This window comes from Haematobia irritans, chromosome 2, assembly GCF_050003625.1.
Source record: "Haematobia irritans isolate KBUSLIRL chromosome 2, ASM5000362v1, whole genome shotgun sequence".
NCBI classification, from domain to species: domain Eukaryota; kingdom Metazoa; phylum Arthropoda; class Insecta; order Diptera; family Muscidae; genus Haematobia; species Haematobia irritans.
The window spans coordinates 216,050,694-216,072,019 of record NC_134398.1 but is presented as its reverse complement, the minus strand read 5'-3'; the positions used below and the strand labels follow the sequence as shown (position 1 = coordinate 216,072,019).

The 21,326-nt window shown below is 31.4% G+C and overlaps 1 protein-coding gene and 10 non-coding genes across 11 annotated transcripts in view; 6 read left to right on the top strand and 5 right to left on the bottom strand.

The window, feature by feature from the left end:
• The window catches only part of spz3 (Spaetzle domain-containing protein 3), a 95,283-nt gene extending 84,321 nt beyond the window's left edge, over positions 1-10,962 (top strand). The window contains exons 4-6 of the mRNA XM_075297398.1: positions 6,199-6,534; positions 10,124-10,249; positions 10,356-10,962. Coding sequence (XP_075153513.1) covers positions 6,199-6,534; positions 10,124-10,249; positions 10,356-10,512 — 619 coding nt within the window. The 3' untranslated portion in view covers positions 10,513-10,962. The remainder of the gene's footprint in view (positions 1-6,198; positions 6,535-10,123; positions 10,250-10,355) is intronic.
• On the top strand, positions 3,242-3,314 carry TRNAK-UUU (transfer RNA lysine (anticodon UUU)). Its single transcript has one exon. It is a non-coding gene; the product is annotated as a tRNA-Lys (tRNA).
• TRNAG-GCC (transfer RNA glycine (anticodon GCC)) lies at positions 3,471-3,541 on the bottom strand. Its single transcript has one exon. It is a non-coding gene; the product is annotated as a tRNA-Gly (tRNA).
• On the top strand, positions 3,805-3,877 carry TRNAK-UUU (transfer RNA lysine (anticodon UUU)). Its single transcript has one exon. It is a non-coding gene; the product is annotated as a tRNA-Lys (tRNA).
• On the bottom strand, positions 4,156-4,226 carry TRNAG-GCC (transfer RNA glycine (anticodon GCC)). The gene has a single exon. It is a non-coding gene; the product is annotated as a tRNA-Gly (tRNA).
• Positions 10,963-11,074: 112 nt separating the features above from the next.
• Positions 11,075-11,147, top strand: TRNAK-UUU (transfer RNA lysine (anticodon UUU)). Its single transcript has one exon. It is a non-coding gene; the product is annotated as a tRNA-Lys (tRNA).
• Positions 11,148-11,227: 80 nt separating this feature from the next.
• TRNAG-GCC (transfer RNA glycine (anticodon GCC)) lies at positions 11,228-11,298 on the bottom strand. The gene has a single exon. It is a non-coding gene; the product is annotated as a tRNA-Gly (tRNA).
• Positions 11,299-14,992: 3,694 nt separating this feature from the next.
• On the top strand, positions 14,993-15,063 carry TRNAG-GCC (transfer RNA glycine (anticodon GCC)). The gene has a single exon. It is a non-coding gene; the product is annotated as a tRNA-Gly (tRNA).
• Positions 15,064-15,147: 84 nt separating this feature from the next.
• Positions 15,148-15,220, bottom strand: TRNAK-UUU (transfer RNA lysine (anticodon UUU)). The gene has a single exon. It is a non-coding gene; the product is annotated as a tRNA-Lys (tRNA).
• A 345-nt stretch (positions 15,221-15,565) lies between these two features.
• TRNAV-AAC (transfer RNA valine (anticodon AAC)) lies at positions 15,566-15,638 on the bottom strand. Its single transcript has one exon. It is a non-coding gene; the product is annotated as a tRNA-Val (tRNA).
• Positions 15,639-17,130: 1,492 nt separating this feature from the next.
• On the top strand, positions 17,131-17,203 carry TRNAF-GAA (transfer RNA phenylalanine (anticodon GAA)). Its single transcript has one exon. It is a non-coding gene; the product is annotated as a tRNA-Phe (tRNA).
• The last annotated feature ends 4,123 nt before the right edge of the window (positions 17,204-21,326 follow it).

Below are 21,326 nucleotides of genomic sequence, written 5' to 3'. Positions count from 1 at the left end.
TCAATAAAATAGCGTATATATTTTATTCGGTCCGAGCCGTCGTAATAGTCGTATAGTACTTCAAGTTGGCGGCACTACTCTGCGACTTCATTCCAGGGATGAAAAATGCAGTACTATAGTACTTTTTTCAAAACCTATTCACCCTGGTCAGTAGCGAAGTACCCCCGCGAATGATTCAGTACCTTTTTGTGAATACAGTTTTGAGCCGATATCAGATTTATGGTACAATAGTTTTGACGAAATATTTTAATATTTTGGGAAAGTCTTTGACATACTTATTTGCTAATGGTATTTTTCAAATTTGGCAAAACAGATAAGTTCATGCGGGAAGAAAATCTCGATTTTGTAAAAGCCAGAGCCAATAACATGATTCCCTTGAATTTCAACAATATTTTGGTCGGAATAAGCTTGTGATTCTATATTACGCTTCCACACGAACACTTTTTAGGTAAGAAGTTTTCGATCGTGTACTAAAATAATGGGAACCATCACGGTTGAAACTTGAGACAAAAACAGTCTACACTGAAAAAAAAGCATGTCCGGTTCCAAAAATGTTGTCTTTACTTTAAAAATTTTCTTTCTATCGAAAATTTTGCCAAAATTGTACTTCTATAGAAAATTATGTCAAAATTTTATTTCTATAGAAAATTATGTCAAAATGTTATTTGATTAGAAAATTTTGTAACAATTTTATTTCTATAGAAAATTTTGTCAAAATTTTATCTCTATGTAGAAAAAATTCGCAAAATTTTATTTCTATAGAAAATTTCGTCAAAATGTTATTTCTATAGAAAATTTTATCAAAATTTTATTTCTATAAAGAAAATATTGACAACATTTTATTTCTATAGAAAATTGTGTGAAAATGTTTTTTATATAGAAAATTTTGTAACAATTTTATTTCTATAAAGACAATTTTGTCAAAATTTTATTTCTATAAAGAAAATTTTGTCAAAATTTTATTTCTATAGAAAATTTTGTCAACATTTTATTTCTATAGAAAACTTTGTCAAAATTTTATTTCTATAGAAAATTTTGTCAAAATTTTCTTTGTCATAGAAAATTTTGTCTAAATCTACCAAAACATCAAAAATTCTACCATTTCTGGTAGAATTCTACCAACTTTGACAACGTGTTACCATCCAATTTTACTACTTGAACATTTAGAAGTAGATTTTCGTTCATAAATACAAGGTGACCGAACTCCCATTATCATATTGCCAGCATTTAGAAGACGATCTTCAGTCTCTTGGTGTTGTGGTTCGAAATCTTGATCTTATTGTAGCTTCCTATATTGTCAACATTTTATTTCTATAGAAAATTGTGTCAAAATATTTTTTGTATAGAAAATTTTGTAACAATTTTATTTTTATAGAAAATTTTGTCAAAATTTTATTTCTATAGAAAATTTTGTCAAAATTTTATTTCTATGTAGAAAAATTTCTCAAAATTTTATTTCTATAGAAAATTTTGTCAAAATGTTATTTCTATCGAAAATTTTATCAAAAATTTATTTCTATAAAGAAAATTTTGTCAAATGTTATTTCTGTAGAAAATTTTGTCAAAATTTTATTTCTATACAAAATTTTGTCAAATTTTTATTTCTATAGAAAATTTTGTCACATTTTCATTTCTGAAGAATATGTTGTTAAAATTTTATTTCTATAGAAAACTTTGTCAAAATTTTATTTCTATAGAAAATTTTGCCAAAACTTTATTTCTATAGAAATTTTGTCAAAATTTTATTTCTTTATAAAATTTTGGCAAAATTTTATTTCTGTAGAAAATTTTGCCAAAGTTTTATTTCTGAAGAATATGTTGTTAAACTTTTCTTTCTATAGAAAATTTTGTCAAATTTTTATTTCTATAGAAAATTTTGTCAAAATGTTATTTCTATAGAAAATTTTGTCAAAATTTTATTTCTGAAGAATAAGTTGTCAAAATTTTAGGTCTAAAGAAAATTTTGTCGAAATTTTATTCCTATAGAAAAATTTATCAAAATTTCATTTCTATAGAAAATTTTGTTAAACTTTTATTTCTATGTAGAAAAATTTCTCAAAATGTTATTTCTATATAGAAAATTTTGCTTATTTTTATAGAAAATTTATGAAGTACGTCTTTGCACAATCTACCAAAACATCAAAAATTCTACCAATCTAGAAAACAATAAAAAATCTACCATTTCTGGTAAAATTCTACCAACTTTGGCAACGTGTTATCACTCAATTTTACTACTTGAATATTTAGAAGTAAATTTTCGTTCATAAATACAAGGTGACCGAACTCCCATTATCATATCGCCAGCATTTGGAAGACGATCTTCAGTCTCTTGGTGTTGTGGTTCGAAATTTTGATCTTATTGCAGCTTTCTGGATTTGACAAAATTTAAATTTTTAAAAGTATTACTGATTTTCTGCAGCAGAGCCTTTATTTATTTATTTCCATTTATTTAAGCAATTCAAAGCCTTTACAGGGCCAATTTAACGAATTACAAAGTACTACTTTTGCTATATTTATTTTTTTCAAAAAAAAAACTGGGGATTTTTGTAAGGAATTAAGTTTAAATTGCGGATTTTTGGGGACGAAAACATTATATTTTGGGGACAAGAGTCAGAAAAATACTGGCAACACTGGCCATACGTGTATTTAAAATAACAACAATAACGGGTAGCTCATAGTTGTTTGACTTTAAACAGGTGTCCTCATATGCGGACAGAGGGCGGTAATGGCGGTAAAATGAATTTTTGACCACAATAATTCCTTGGCGTAAAACAGGAAAGTGTTGCCATCTCTTAAAAACATTTCCACAAACATGGTATATTGACACCAAAAACTTTAGGAAACATGAAAAGAGGACATTTTTGTGCCGACAAGGCCATTGTATTTATTCGTCGCGAAAAATGACTCACCTATCGCTCGGTAACCTTTCTAAAGGGATGTTGTTCTTCTCCCCATGCCTGTGGTAGTTAGAGAAATTCATTTCAATTATATACACCCTGTCTGACTAAGGGAATTAATTGGACATCAAAACTCAAATTGTTTTATATTCGTAACATTCCATCACAACCCTTAACAAAATCATTTATGTTAATGGAACATAGGCTAAATTTAGTTTTATTAATTTTGCATGAAGTATTGAAGATATGCTATAGACTTATCTCGTGACAATTATATACTTTAGACGAAGTTGATCGCGATTAAAATAGATCCTGATATATACTGTTCAACTCGTGTTTATGTAGCCCGGGTAGCTCAGTCGGTAGAGCATTGGACTTTTAATCCAAGGGTCCAGGGTTCAAGTCCCTGCTCGGGCGAAAACTTTTTCTCATTAATATATGAGAACAATGAAACCTAGACATCCTTGCATTAATTTAAATCACAGAGCCAAGTTTGTTGATTTAATAATGCGGACAACAAACTTCGACTTGAAACTCTTTACTCTTGTTTTTTGAATTATAAAAGAATGTGTCTGCATCGGCCGGGAATCGAACCCGGGCCGCCCGCGTGGCAGGCGAGCATTCTACCACTGAACCACCGATGCTATATAACGGTATCACGATTTTTTTCGGAATAATAATAATAATAAGGACAAATTTTTGAAATTGTAATCTTTTGTTCTTAATTATAAAACCACTTTTAGATAACTCATACTTTTTTCAATCCATTCTTATATTGATGATATTACTGAATAACTAAAAATGTATATACACTTTGGAAAAAGGAATATGTCAGAATATTTTTTTATCCAATTTGAAGTCATGTTTTTTACTTATATTCCATAAATAAGTCCAAGTGTTTTCGTCAGCCCGGGTAGCTCAGTCGGTAGAGCATTGGACTTTTAATCCAAGGGTCCAGGGTTCAAGTCCCTGCTCGGGCGAGTCCACGTTTTTTATATTATAATGAAATGAAATTTAGATCCAATTAAAAAAAAATTAACTAAATTATATTACAAAAAATATTTTTCAAAAAAATTAAGAAAATTTATAAGACCACTATTTTTGTTATAGAACATCTCGTATTTTGTTATATTGGGAAGTTGAAGGGGACTTTATCAAATGGAGAATACTTTAACTAAAACATAATCTTTTCCACAAAGTAAAATAAAATTAATGTGTCCCCTCCGTTTTTATCTAAATCTAAAAAAAAAAGCTAATTTGCATCGGCCGGGAATCGAACCCGGGCCGCCCGCGTGGCAGGCGAGCATTCTACCACTGAACCACCGATGCTACATAACGGTTGTTGATCATGCTGCAAGCGCAATGCCAGCAGATGGTCAAGTTGCCACATTGTATTAAAAAATTTTTATATTCAATATGTTCTCAAAACATGTTTTCAAAGGATTTGGCTAAATTTGAAAAATGGCGTTCTTAACCAAAGACCAGTAATGACTGTTCAACGGCAGAATTATCAAAATATCAAAAATTTCTCTAGGTTTCAAATATTTCATCAAGACTTCAGCAACTAAAAACCCGTTTAAAAACATTCTAAGATGTAATCAATACAGAGATTAATTTCGACCTGCATATGCCTCCGCCAATAATGTCGACTCACCTCGACTTAAATGTAGCCGTTAATTTTTGTTGGCGGCGGCTGGCACTAAATTTTTGCCTCCCGGCGGCTAAGCCGGTATAAATATGTATTTTCGGCGGCGGCCAATCATCCATTATTATATCAATTTGAAGCAGATAATGAAGCCGACCCATTGTTGTTGGCGGCAGCTGACACTAAATTTTTGCCTCCGACGGGTAGAAGGTTCAACATTTTGGCAAAAATTATAAAAGTTATTGATACATTTTTCAGATATAAATCAATATGTTTGATTAATTGGCGGCTAAATTTGAGTCGAGATGAGCCGACATATTTGGCGGCAGCGTCGACTGGCAAAAAATTATCGGCGGTGGCTTTAATCGGCGATTAATTTTGACCTGCATATGCTTCCGCCAATAATGTCGACTCACCTCGACTTAAATGTAGCCGTTAATTTTTGTCGGCGGCGTCTGACACTAAATTTTTGGCTCCGGGGGCTTGACGGCTGAGCCGGTATAAATATGTATTTTCGGCGGCGGCCAATCATCCATTATTATATCAATTTGAAGCAGATAATGAAGCCGACCCATTGTTGTCGGCGGCGGCTGACACTAAATTTTGCCCTTAGAACCGCAACAGGATGTCTCCGCAGTACACCCCTGGATCACCTTTATGCGGAGACCAAGATCATCCCAGTGCGTCGACACAACTACATGTTGTCAAAGCAGTACCTCTTGGGTTGCCATCGAAGTTGGGTTGCCATCCGAATCACCATCTTGTGGATAGACAACCTCCACCCAGGAATGTAAGGGTTGATCTTCACCTTCTAGAGCCAGAGATCCAGCGTTACAAAAGGGAGCATCTAGATCAGGCAGCATACCAGACAGGTCTGAACAGGATTCATGAGGATACTGTAGCTGAAGCGGTGAGAACCTACAAGGTTAATCCTGTTCTCAGAGTCCGACCGCCGCCCATTGCACCGGAAGAGAGAGACCTCCTACGGCAGACAAGGGTAGTTTTGGCCCAACTAAGATCAGGCAAGTGCAGCCGCCTCAATTCATACTTATCAGTGATTGATAGCAGCGTAGCTGTCGTGTGTCCCATATGTAATCAAGGGCCACATGACATAAATTTGCAAATCTCGAAAACGTGGGATTCGATCGAGTATAGATAGTGTGAACGTATTATCAAATTGAATTGGCGAAAAACGCTCGTCCTTGTGTTAATGGGCATTAGGGATGCCATCATCACATGACACGTATTCCCCAACAATTCAACAACAACTTTTTATGTGTCTGAACCACACATTACTGTGTTAAGCCAAAACATGACATTACTAGTTTGATCAAGCCTTTAATTAAATTATTCAATCGTAAAGTAGAAACGTAATCACATACCGTATATTACAATGGTTCAACGCGTTCAAGTGCATATCTTGACAGTTACAATGAATAATGGCTAAATATGAGAGGTTTCCCCCAGTGGGCGTTATTTGAGTATTTATAGTGTCATTAAAAGTAAATTGTCCTATACGGCAAAATAATAATGAATTATTACCAAGAGGAAAATAAAAATATATACATATAGAAAAGCCTACGTATATTAAGTAATTTTAATTTAAACATGAGTAATATTTGTATCTTAATGATTTTTTATCTCTATTTTTTTCAGTGAAAAAATTGAACGTTTCATTGATGATAATAAAGCCTTAATGCGTCGCATGTATGGTGATTTTGAAATGAATATGGATAATGGTGGACCCAGACAACAGACGAAGAAGAGAAAAAGACGTTTCATTGATGAACCGGATATTTTCTTACCACCCGGAGCTTATCCATCATTTGTGGCCGATGATGAGGTCGAACCCCATGCCGAAGAAGAGGGTGAAAGTTATTTTGGAAAATTGCGAAATAAACGTCAAGCCAATCAGGGTAATAGAAATCAGGGCAATCGAAATGCCAAACAGTCGAATGGACCTGGTGGTGGTGGAGCTTCACCAACAGGAAGGTAAGAACAAATCAAAAACTGAAATAGTAATAATATTATGTATTATTCCTCTAGCTATATTCACTTGTGAATATAAGTAAAGATAGTAACTAGCGATGTCATACGATAAAAATACCGTCCCAAAATTCCAGGATTTTCAGGAAGGAATTAATCCCGAATCCCGGGATTTTTTGAATCCCGGGATTTTTCGGGATCCCGAAGAAATAATCGAAATTTCTTAAATTTGTGGCCTTTTAAGATTTTTTTATTAATAAATTGGAGCCTTTATTCAGTGTAAATGACCCTTAAACCATTGTCGACTGTGAGAGATGTTTTTCATCGCGTTTATTTGATGAAACTTAATAGGATTGATATTTTGAGAAGTTACTTAAAACAATGAAGTACAAAAATTAACACAATGGTACGAAAATATACCTAGCATAATAAAAATCCTTAAAATCTTTTTTGTTGTTTTTTTTTTTGGGTAAAATAGCGATATCAAATTACTTTCTAATTTATTTTTGTGTTAATTTTCTTGGGGGTTCTTTTCTTCTTAACCCGAATCAGCCCAGTGTTACCATATGGTCACACCCTATATCTTTCGATCTGAAAGGGCAAAATGAAAAAAAAAATCGATTTATAATCCCTAGGACCTACATAAATGTCCTATGAAATATTTCCGAAAAATTAAAAAAAAAAAGTTCTGGATCGATTCGGGTTAAAGTTGATTTGGACTAAGTGCTACCATTTGTTTATACCCTCCACCATAGGATGAGGGGTATATTAACTTTGTCATTCCGTTTGTAACACATCGAAATATTGCTCTAAGACCCCATAAAATATATATATTCTCGGTCGTGGTGAAATTCTGAGTCTATATAAGCATGTCATTCCGTCCGTCTGTTGAAATCACGCCAACTTCTGATCGAAACAGGCTATCAACTTGAAACTTGGCATAAGTAGTAGTCATTGATGTAGATCGGATGGTATTGCAAATGGGCCATATTGGACCACTTTTACGTATAACCTACATACAAGCCAACCCCAAGATTTGCCTTACGGAGCCTCTTAGAGAAGCAAATTTCATCCGATCCGGCTGAAATTTGGTACGTGGTGTTAGTATATGGTCTCTAAAAACCATGCAAAAATTGATCCATATCGGTCTATAATTATATGTAGCCCCCATATAAACCGATCGCCAGATTTGATCTCCGGAGCCTCTTGAGGGAGCAAAATTCATCCGATCCGGTTGAAACTTGGTACGTGGTGTTAGTATATGGTCTCTAACAACCAAGCAAAAATTGGTCCATATCGGTCCATAATTATATATAGCTTCCATATAAACCGATCCTCAAATTTTACCTCCGGAACCGATCCCCAAATTTTACCTCTTGGAGGAGCAAATTTCATCCGATTCGGTTGAAATTTGGTATAAGGTGTTAGTATATGGTCTATAAAAACCATGCAAAAATTGATTCATATCGGCCTATAATTATATATAGCCCCCATATAAAACGATCGCCAGATTTGACCTCCGGAGCCTCTTGAGGGAGCAAAATTCATCCGATCCGGCTGAAATTTGGTACGTGGTGTTAGTATATGGTCTCTAAAAACCATGCAAAAATTGATCCATATCGGTCTATAATTATATATAGCCCCCATATAAACCGATCGCCAGATTTGACCTCCGGAGCCTCTTGAGAGAGCAACATTCATCCGATTCGGTTGAAACTTGGTACGTGGTGTTAGTATATAGTCTCTAATAACGAAGCAAAAATTGGTCCATATCGGTTCATAAGTATATATAGCTTCCATATAAACCGATCCTCAAATTTTGAAATTTGGTATAAGGTGTTAGTATATGGTCTATAAAAACCATGCAAAAATTGATCCATATCGGCCTATAATTATTTATAGCTCCCATATAAACCAATCGCCAGATTTGACCTCCCGAGCCTCTTGAGGGAGCAAAACTTATCCGATCCGGTTGAAACTTGGTACGAGGTGTTAGTATATGGTCTCTAACAACCAAGCAAAAATTGGTACATATCGGTTCATAATTATATATAGACCCCATATAAACCGATCCCCAGATTTAAGCTCCGGAGCCTCTTGGAGGAGCAAATTTCATCCGATCCGATTGAAATTTGTTATGTCGTGTTAGTATATGGAATCTAACAACCATGCAAAAATGTATCCATATCGGTCCATAATTATATATAGCTTCCATATAAACCGATCCTCAAATTTTACCTTCAGAATCGATCCCCAAATTTTACCTCTTGGAGGTAAAATTCCAGAGGAGCAAAATTTATCCGATCCAGTTGAAATTTGATACAAGGTGTAAGTATATAGTCTCTAACAACCATGCAAAAATTGGTCCATATCGGTCTATAATTATATATAGCCCCCATATAAACCGATCCCCAGATTTGAGCTCCGGAGCCTCTTGGAGGAGCAAATTTCATCCGACTCGGTTGAAATTTGGTATGCGGCGTAAGTGTATAGTCTCTAATAACCATGCAAAAATTGGTCCATATCAGTCCATAATTATATATAGCCCCCATAGTAACCGGTCCCCAGATATGAAGTCCAGAGCTTTTTGGAGACGCAAAATTCATCCGACTCGGTTGAAATGTGGTACGTGGTGTTAGTATATGGTCTTTACCAACCATGCCAAAATTGATCCATATCGATCCATAATCATATATAGCTTCCATATAAACCGATCCCCAGATTTGGTTTTGAATCCCCTTGAAGGAGCAAATTTCATCCGATTCAGGTGAAATTTTGTATTATATAAACCGATCCCCAGGTTTGACTTCCGGAGTCTCTTGAAGGAGCAAAATTCATCCGATTCGGTTGAAATTTGGTACATTGTGCAAGTATGTGGCCGCTAACAACCATGTCAAATATCGGTATATAGTTATATATAGCACTCAGATAAACCCCAAGTGCATGTCGGTGTAATAATATACACCCAGTATGGAACTAACTTCCAATTTAGAAGACGATGTTAAGGAGTCATATAATACCTTGCCATCGGCAAGTATTACCACAACCCAAGAATACTTTAACTCGCCTATCGACAGTCGACAGCATTATTATCTCTATATATTTTAAATAGGGCTGTCAACCGGGATTTTTTATTTTGAATCCCGGGATTTTTCGGGATCCCGAAAAACTGATTCCAAATTGTTAAATTTGTGGGTTTTTAGCATTATTTTTTTCTTCTTCATTTAGTGCAAACTGTCCTTAGATTTCATAACCGACAAATTGAGTTAATAAACATTAATGGTACACCTGGAGTAAGAATTTATTATACATGAGGTATAGAGGTATACTATTGAATTAAATTGGTTTAATTTACCAAAATTTTTGGCGCTGTAGATTGCTTTTACTTAAAATATTAAAAGATTCCTAAAAATTTCGGGATCCAAAAAACAAAATCCCGCAAAATCCCCGGATCCCGGGATTCTATATTTTGAAATCCCGGGATTTATAAAAATCGATCCCCAATGACAGCTCTAATTTTAAATTATCTTTAAATTCTAAATAAACCTAATTGGTTGCTATTTCTAAAGGCATACTTATTTTTTTCTATTTTCAGATTGGATGCCTGTGAATCTAAGGTGGAAATTGTTACACCATATTGGGCTTCAAATTCTGCTGGTAAAATAAGGGCAATTGTGAATACACAACATTTTGAGCAGGCTATACATCAGGAAATATGCTCGTAAGTGTATATAAAAATAGTTAATGATTAATTCTTTTGTTTTATTAAAAAAAAATATAATATATTTTGGCGAATTTTTTCTTAAACTTTAATTTTTTTTTCCTAGGAAAGCCCAAACGCCTCGTTGTATAGGCGAATGTGGTTGCGAACAGAAATACAAATGGCATCGACTCTTGGCCTATGATCCCGACAATGATTGTAAAGGAATATTCATGGATTGGTTCCTGTTTCCATCGTGTTGTGTTTGTAGATGTAATCCCTAAAACGAAAAGCCTTAAAATAGACTTTAATTTCTAATAAATCAATGTATTTGTTTGTTTCCTTAAATTCTGACATATTTTGATTACTGATAAATGTTTAGTTAGATATTTTTTTTAATAACATTTTCACGCTAAATATAGCCTTGAACTTTTCATTGCATTGTTATATTACAAGAACTATAATATGTATTTTAGATTTTAAGTTTATCTAAAAATTGTTTAAAGCCATCTATGAAATATTTACGTAAATATATGCACATTAAATTTTAGTAGAATTATATTTTATTTTTTAAAAAATTTAATTAATTAAATTTAAGTATGCAGACACACAAGCACATAATACAAAAAACACCAACATTTGCATTACATTTAATAGTTTTATACGATTAGTTATTATTAAATTTAGTTCTATTTTTCCCTTGAATAAATTTGATAAATTCTCATAAAACAAAATTCCAATAAAAAAAAAATAAAAATTAATAATTTCGAGTTTTAATCAGTTCTAAGCTCGTTTCCAATTCTACATAGAAGATCAGATGAGAATCTAGACCGATAGCTTAGCAAGGCCCGGGTAGCTCAGTCGGTAGAGCATTGGACTTTTAATCCAAGGGTCCAGGGTTCAAGTCCCTGCTCGGGCGTCAATTATTTTTTTTTTTTATAAATTAATTTTTAATTTAAAAAAAGGAAAATTGTGCTTAAAAACTAACTAAAATTAATTTGCATCGGCCGGGAATCGAACCCGGGCCGCCCGCGTGGCAGGCGAGCATTCTACCACTGAACCACCGATGCTTATACTACGGAGATCGTTAGATAGGAGTTTTCCAGTTCGAAGTAAAATTACGAGTATGAATACAACTCATATTAAACTAATGATACAGTACTTATTGTACTGTATAATCTATAAAACAAACGCATGTGTGTTTGTACAGTACAAATACAATACAATGGGCAAATAGAATTTTAGTATTTCATTGAAGACACAACCAAAACGATAAGCGGCAGGCGAACACTAAAATATATAAGGAAAGAAGAAAATGAGTTAACTTGGTATTGGTCCTTCCCTCAAAAAAAAAATAAATAAATAAATAAAAAAAAAAATAAAATCAACGAAATTTCAAAGTATGGCATGGAAAAATTGTACAAAACCAGTTTATGAAATTGCAATTTTTTTGATAATTTAGAAGAAATGCACATAGCAGGAAGACAAAAATAGGTGATATTCATGTAATATATTGCAAAATTCGATTTTGTAATAGCAAAAGAATAATTTTTTTTTATTAAAAGTAACCTGCATCATTAATAACACAATTTAGCATGAATGCAATTTTATGCTGATAACGGCAAAGCATTCAAGAAAGTAAACAACCAACAAATTTTTGTTGTTTACTTGACGATGTATTTATTTTTATCTGCTCCGAAAACAACACAGCTGATTTTAAACGATTGCGAATGTTGTTTAAATTGAATACCGAACAGGGAATGCAAATACAATTTTTATGAAAGTCCAAAAAAGGTATTTTTATACCCTCCACCATATTCTGGGTCGTGGTGAAATTCTGAGTCGATCTAAGCATGTCCGTCCGTCTGTTGAAATCACGCTAACTTCCGAACGAAATAAGCTATCGACTGGAAACTTGGCACAAGTTGTTGTTATTGATGTAGGTCGGATGGTATTGAAAATGGGCCATATCGGTCCACTTTTACGTATAGCCCCCATATAAACGAACCCCCAAATTTGGATTGCGGGGACTCTAAAGAAGCAAATTTCATCCGATCCGGCTGAAATTTGGTACATATAAACCATATAAACCAATCCCCCGATTTGGCTTGCGGAGCCTCTAAGAGAAGCAAAATTCATCCGATCCGGCTGAAATTTGGTACATGGTGTTAGTATATGGTCTCTGATGACCATGCAAAAAATGGTCCATATCGGTCCATAATTATACATAGCCCCCATATATATCGGTCACCAGATTTGACCTCCGGAGCCTCTTGGAAGACCAAAATTCATCTGATTCATTTGAAATTTGGTACGTGGTGGTAATATATGGCCTCAAACATCCATGCAAAAATTAGTCGAAATCGGTCCATAATTATATATAGCCCCCATATAAACCGATCCCGAGATTTGGTTTTGGAGCCTCTTGGAGGAGCAAATTTCATCGGAGTCAATTGACATTTGGTACATTGTGCCATATACTAGGCAGTTAACAACCATGCCTAACTAGGTCCATATCGGTCTATAGTTATATATAGCCCTCAGATAACTCGATCCCCAATCAGAAAAAATTTGTCCATATCAAGTTCATAATTGTATATAGTCCCCATATAAGCGACCCCCATATTTCAATTCTGGCTCTGTACCACGCATGGACTAACTCATAATTTAGAAAACGATGTTAAGAAGTTGTAAGATACCACAACCCAAGTAATTCGATTGTGGATGACAGTCTTTCGTAGAAGTTTCGACGCAATCCATGGTGGAGGGAACATAAGATTCGGCCTGGCCGAACTTACGGCCGTATATACTTGTTGATTATTTCATAGGAATTTTTTTCTATCGGGTTTTTTGTTTTTTTGTTTCTTTTCTCTTTTTTTGTTTAATAAATCCCCCGTATGGACTAACTTACAATTGAGAAGAAGTTTTAAGATACCTTGCCATCGGCAAGTGTTACCGCAACCCAAGTAATTCGATTGTGGATGACAGTCTTTAGTACAAGTTTCTATGCAATCCATGGTGGAGGGTACATAAGATTCGGCCTGGTCGAACTTACGGCCGTATATACTTGTTTTGAGCTAAAAAGTATTTTTCATTAAATTTCAACAAAGAAAATTAGAAATAATGTATTGACAAAATTTTCTATACAAAAAAAATTACAAAACTTTCGATAGAAAACAAAAATTTACAAAATGTTCTATAGAAATAGAATTTTGAAAAAAATTTCTATCAAAATAAAATTTTGAAAACAAAATTCTATCGCAATAAAATTTTGACGATATTTTCCAAAAGAAAAACATTTTGACAAAATTTTCTATAGAAATAAAATTTTGATAAACTTTTTTTATAGAAATAAAGAAATAAAATTTTGACAAAATTTTCTATAGAAATACAATTTTGACAAAATTTTCTATAGAAATAAAATTTTCACAAAATTTTATATAGAAATAAAATTTTGCTAACATTTTCTATAGAAATAAAATTGTGACAAAAATTTTCTATAGAAATAAAATTTTGCTAACATTTTCTATAGAAATAAAATTGTGACAAAAATTTTCTATAGAAATAAAATTGTGACAAAAATTTTTTTTAGAAATAAAATTTTGACGAAATTTTCCAAAAGAAAAACATTTTGACAAAATTTTCTGTAGAAATAAAATTTCGTCAAAACTTTCTGAAGAAATAAATTTTTGCCTAATATTATTTTTTGGTAGTTTTTGGTAAGATTTCTTCCAAATGTTGGTAGATTATTTTTGTCCCAAGTTTCGAACGTGACTGTAATGGTTCGCATTATTTTAGTACACACGATAACTTCTTATTTAGAAAGTGTTCGTTTGGAAGCGTAATATAGAATCGCATGCTTTTTGCGAATAATACATTCTTGAAATTCAATAAACTCATGTTTTTGTCTATGGCTTTTACAAAATTGAGATTTTCTTCCCGCATGAACTTGTATGTTTTGCCAAATTTGTATGGGGCTATTAGCAAATAAGTTTACTAAAGAATTTCTCAAAATATTAAAATATTTTGTCATAAATATTGTACCATAAATCTGATAACGGCTCATAAATGTCTACACAAAAGGTACTAAATCATTCGCGGAGCTACTACGGTACTGACTACTGGGTGAAAATGTATTGAAAAAAGTACTATAGTACTGCAATTTCCATCATTGAACTATAGCAATAGGCGGTAGGCAATACAGTTTTCCGCGTCGATCCAATTAAAACATTAATTGATATTATTAATTCTTGTGATTAGTTTTTGTTTTAAATAAAAAATTGGTTGAATCAATAAATTTTTCAATTGAATATTTTTGAAAATTCAATTAAAATTTTAATTGGAAATATTTTGGTGAAAAGTTTTTCTATCTGGACTGGTGGGACCAGCTGGGTGTGGTGTATTATTTGCTGCTGCAACCGAACTCAGTTGAAACGTTTGAGTCAAACGAGGCACGACAAGGTGATTTTGCAGCACAAGCTGCGTAATTCGATTGTGGCAGACAGTGACAGTCTTTCGTAGAAGTTTCGACGCAATCCATGGTGGAGGATCGATGACGCATCACAACACGAGTCCTTCACGTTATACAAATGTCGCCACAAAGATGGGGAAAGTAGTGGCTAGCATTGGCCAATAATTTAATTTGCTATTTTTTTTTTTTTTTGGAGTACCTTTTCAAACATTTTAAAGAAAATTTTTCATAAATATGCTTTTCCAGATATATCCTTGGTTTTATTAGTAATTATTTCAAACACATCCGTATAAGCATCGGTGGTTCAGTGGTAGAATGCTCGCCTGCCACGCGGGCGGCCCGGGTTCGATTCCCGGCCGATGCAACGCTGTTTTTTTATCTTTTAATTTTGTTACTTTGAGTAAAAGTTTTTGTTGAATAAAATAAAAACAAATAAAAAAATTTGACTCGCCCGAGCAGGGACTTGAACCCTGGACCCTTGGATTAAAAGTCCAATGCTCTACCGACTGAGCTACCCGGGCTACGAAGAGGTGGATACTAACTGTGAATTTAAATGAGCATCGAAGTTAAATTCAACCGAAATAGAATGGTGGATTCATAAGAAATTCACCTCTACGGTTTGTGCCTAGGCTAATATAAGTAATATATTAAATATAGCACACTTTGGGGAGCTATATTAAAAACTATGTTGACTTTTTGTTCCGCAAGATGGCAGTAATGTTTATAAATTCACCATTTGCTTTCAACTACAACTCAATAGTCAAGTTTTAATATCAAATTAAATTTATTATTCCAGACAATGTAACAAATTTAGTTTACCTATTAGTTTTAATAAACTATTGAATAATTTTAATCAAAAAATTTACTGTTTCCGCCCGGGATCGAACCGGGGGCCTTCCGCGTGTTAGGCGGATGTGATAACCACTACACCACGGAAACACATGCGTTTGATGGTCGTTATATACCTTGTAGTATGGGTAGCGAAGGGTTTACCACGTGTTTTCTTGTCTTTGGTTATCAATGTCTAAATGCAATTCATTGAGTAGTAAAAAAAGACAATGGTCCTATATTTAGACAACAACAGACAGTGAAAGTACGTATGCTGAAAGAGGGTACACGCACAGAAAAACCATGTTTGGACATGGTTGCCGCATCCATTTAATGCTTACCTAGAGCATGTAATTGCCGCGAAAACCATGTATTTTGTCTTTGTAAAAATAGATTTCGAGCGGAGAAAAATGTATGGTGGCAATAAGCATTTGAATGGTTCTCAAATACCGCAAACATGTTCTATCATTTAAATGATAGAATTTGAGACCATTAAATGGTTGGGAAAATCATGTACCTGACCATTCAATTTTTTTTACTTTTTTACAGGGAAAAAAGTATTTTTATAGGTTAAGTATAGACATGTCTAGAACCATTACATGGCCATAAAGACCATTGAAACTTTTTTTCGTGACCATTTAATTTTTTAACTTTTTTGCAGCGAAAAGAATTTTATAAAAACATTGAGCAGGTACACACGATTTTCATTTTGCGCGTCAGTCGTGTGTTGATTGTTTCTTGGAGAATACGGATTTACTGTGTTTTGTGTTAATTTATTTATTCAGAAGTGGCACGTGGTTTTATGTGAACACAAAAAAGGAAACTGTAATTGAAAAAATTTACCTGGTTTTTGTTCTGCATTTTGCATATGGTATAATTTATTTTCATTTGCAGTTACATGATGCCTGCGTTTGTACATTTGATGGGCTTACATTTGATGTTTGCTTGCACGACATTATAAATACAAATAAACAATGAATTAGTTTATAAATAAATAAAAACAAATAAAGTTAATTTTGTGTTTTCTTTTCTCAAGTGGCGTCCTTTTTCGACGACGAAAAAAGTTTTTTCATAAAGATCAAAACATTTTAGGTTGTGACCATGTTCTTTTAACTAGGAGAAAAACATTTTTAATGAATACCATAACATTTTAAATCGTGAACATTGTCTTTTCATTCAAACAAAATTCTTTTCATCAATATAATAACATTTTAGATGAGGACAATTATATTTTTTTTAGAACCATGTTCACTGAGCCAACATGGTTGCAGGTTAAAATGTTACACGGTCGCCGCAAAAATAGATGCTATCATATTATTTTCCTCTTCGAATATGATTGTGACAATCATGTTTCTTCTCTGCGTGTATGTAGATTGATTTTATATTTGTGTGTATTGTAGGTATGTATCCTAAAAAATCTTATTATTAGTTTTTGTAGCATTAGAAGAATAAAAGATGTAACAGACAATGTCAAATCGATTGGCCGAACGATATGCAGTAATCACATTAATGAAAAAGTAACATGGGTCTTTGTCATAGGTTTGTCCATGTTAATGCTACACTACCCATTTTATATAAGCTATTAGTCGTACGCTATTTATCAGCCGAAATAGCTCAGTTGGGAGAGCGTTAGACTGAAGATCTAAAGGTCCCCGGTTCAATCCCGGGTTTCGGCAAATAATTTTTATTTATTTTCAAAAAAAATTTTATTTGTTATTTTAATTAATTAAATTATTTTTTTTATTTATTTGTTGTATTCACAATTAATTTATAAATACAATTATAAGCTTTGACTGTCTTTTGGATATTAAGTTTTTATATACAACCTTTGAAAAACTAAATTAAAAATGTGAACATTTTATTTTATAAAATCGATAAAGCACCCGCTTGTTCGGCAAGAAGCCATTGTCGCATTTTCGCTATTTATATAAACAACTACAAGGTTGACTGGTTATTTAAGAGGAGATAAGTAATCCTTGGAATAGTCGAATAATTATAACACAGATAACTGGTTGCCTGTAAAATCGACGCGGGAGAACTCTCTTATTTGCTGGACAATTTTTACAGCACTCTGAGATAATTATCCGTTATTTTGAAGAACAAAAAAAAACAACAAAGCTCATCTCAATACTTTAGAATTTTCAGAAACTCATAATTTAGTTAGTTTTCTGTTGGTTTCGTAGCAAGACGTTTTTTGCAGAGCATTAGAAAACAATTTAATAAAAACGTGTTTGGATATATTGCGGAAGTTTTTTTTAGTAAGTACACTAATAATATGGTATACATTTTGCATTATTTTGTTAATTATATTCTTTATTTTCAGGTACCACTATCATTCAGATGTACATGCTATGCGGTGCGTTCCCGTAAAGACACCTTTCTATTATGTATTTAAATTAAGTTTTATGTTTTGTATTTTTAATTTTACCTTTAAATATATTTGTGAAATATATTTAATTTTAATTTAATTTAATTCATGTTAATAAATAAATTAAAATAATCAAATTATATTTTAATCGATTTGTGGTATAATTACTACAATACTGAAATGAAAGTATTTATATATGTATCCCACAGTTACTACTTATTTCTTGTGCTAAACGTAATGCTAAGGATATCCAATTGGCTCCCTCCAATGACATCCCCATGTTAAATTCACCAGTTAAATACATGTCGAGTAGATTTGGGAGTAACTAGTGGTACTTATTGGTGATAGGTGAATTTAATAGTCAATAACTAGTTACTTGAACAAGCGGGCAGTGTGCTTGCGTTTTAAGTCTGTAGTAGGATTCTGTATTTCTTCACGACAATCGCATTGTTAACGTTGTCTACGAAAAAAAAAATTGTTTGCACTAACGATTGAGTCATTCTGCAAGTAATCATTGTGAACTGTTGTTTAATCTGTGTTGCGCTTGGCAATCCTGTCACGAAAAAAGATGAAATGAAAGAATAGCACAAAACAGTTTGCAATATTGGAAATTGTTTGCTAATTAAAAAAAAAAACCCCAAAGCCGGAAGAGAAAAAAGTGCGATATTTCTTTCAATCTATAAATTTGTCCATTCGGCGGCGGACAATTATCCGTTATAATATCAATGTTAAGTTATTCGAATGGTAATGAGATTAGTTGTACAACCAATCTTACAATCAAATTTACATTTCATTCAAATTTTCTGAGCAGAGAATAAAGCCGCCGAGTCGCTGCGCCGATTTCAGTAGAAAAATTTGATGTGTGGTAACCGAAACTATTCGATGCCCAGCAAAAAAAGCGTCGCCAAAAAAGTAATCAAAATGTTCTTTTTGGATCCGGAAGTGGCGCAGAAGCGATGAATTTAACATGGGCTTGTCATAGGACGGAAGTCCTCCATTTCAACAGTCGGTGCAGTGAATTTGCATCACTTCTTTAGGTGTGATCCGAATTCAATGTTTTGGATGTAAATTAAAAAGTTCTGTAATATTTTGTCAAATAAAAAATTTTTAATATTTTTTTATAATTTTTAATGGATTCTAACGCTTGTCTACAACGTTTGACCTTAATTATTCACAATTTTTTCAAATTGGATTTAGAATTTTTTCCACAGAATTTAAATGATTTGTACCATATTTCTGGAAGTGCTTTTAAAGTTGTGCCTTTGGAAGAACTTCCAAATTTTTTTGCTGGGTGATGGTAAGTCATTATTTTCAAGCATGTGGTACTGCTTATCCGCTTTTTTCCACATTCTAAAGCGTTTGTCCTTGTTCCAAAATCGGTTATGCGACGGGAACACGGTTGCTACAGATGGTAGAATTTTACCAAAAATGGTAAATTTTTTATTGGTTGGTGGATTGGTAGAATTCCAAATATTTTGGTAGATTTTGCAAAGGGGTATTTCACAAATTTTCTATAGAAATACAATTTTGACAATTTCTTCTATAAAAATAAAACTTTGACAAAATTTTCTAAAAAATATAATTTATAATAATAATTTTGACAAAATTTTCTATAGAAATAAAATAAAACCAAAAAAATTATAGAAAAAACATTTTGACAAAATTTTCTATAGAAATAAAATTTGTGAACAAATTTTCTATAGAAATAAAATTTTGACAAAACTTTCTATAGAAATAAAATTTTGATAAAACTTTCTATAGGAATAAAAAATTTTGACAAAATTTTCATTAAAAAAAAAATACTAGAAATAATATTTTAAGAAAATTATCTATAGAATTAAAATTTTGACAAAATTGTCTATAGAAATAAAATTTTGACAAAATTATCTATAGAAATAAAATCCTGACAAACTTTTCTATAGAAATAAAATTTTGACAAAATTTTTTATACAAATAAAATTTTGACATAATTTTCTATACAAATAAAATTTTGACAAAAAATTCTATAGCAATAAAATTTTGACTAAATTTTCTATACAAATAAAATTTGGCAAAATTTTTTATAAAAATAAAATTTTGACAATATTTTCTATAAAAATAAAATTTTGACATAATTTTCTATACAAATAAAATGTTGACAAAATTTTCTATAAAAAAAATAAATAGAAATAAAATTTTGACAAAATTATCTATAGAAATAAAATTTTGACAAAATTGTCTATAGAAATAAAAATTGGACAAAATTTTCTATAGAAATAAAATTTTGACAAAATTTTCTATAGAAATAACATTTTAACAAAATTTTTTGTAGAAAAAAAAAATTGACAAAAATTTCTATAGAAATGTAATTTTAACAAAATTTTCTATAGAAATAAAATTTTGACAAAATTATCTTTAGAAATAAAATTTTGACAAAATTTGCTATACAAATAAAATGTTGACAAAATTTTCTATAAAAAAATAAATAGAAATAAAATTTTGACAAAATTATCTATAGAAATAAAATTTTGACAAAATTGTCTATAGAAATAAAAATTGGACAAAATTTTCTATAGAAATAAAATTTTGACAAAATTTTCTATAGAAATAACATTTTAACAAAATTTTTTGTAGAAAAAAAAATTTGACAAAAATTTCTATAGAAATGTAATTTTAACAAAATTTTCTATAGAAATAAAATTTTGACAAAATTATCTTTAGAAATAAAATTTTGACAAAATTTGCTATACAAATAAAATGTTGACAAAATTTTCTATAAAAAAATAAATAGAAATAAAATTTTGACAAAATTATCTATAGAAATAAAATTTTGACAAAATTGTCTATAGAAATAAAAATTGGACAAAATTTTCTATAGAAATAAAATTTTGACAAAATTTTCTATAGAAATAACATTTTAACAAAATTTTTTGTAGAAAAAAAAATTTGACAAAAATTTCTATAGAAATGTAATTTTAACAAAATTTTCTATAGAAATAAAATTTTGACAAAATTTTCTATACAAATAAAATTTTGACATAATTTTCTATACAAATAAAATTTTGGCAAAAATTTCTATACAAATGAAATTTTGACACAATTTTCTATACAAATAAAATTTGGCAAATTTTTTTATAAAAATAAAATTTTGACAATATTTTCTATAAAAATAAAATTTTGACAATATTTTCTATACAAATAAAATTCTAACAAAATTTTCTATAGAATTAAATTTTAACAAAATTTTCTATAGAAATAAAATTCTGACAAACTTTTCTATAGAAATAACAAAATTTTCTGTAGAAAAAAAATTGACAAAATTTTCTATAGAAATATAGTTTTAACAAAATTTTCTTTAGAAATAAAATTTTGACAAAATTTGCTATACAAATAAAATTTTGACAAAATTTTCTATACAAATAAAATGTTGACAAAATTTTCTATAAAAAATA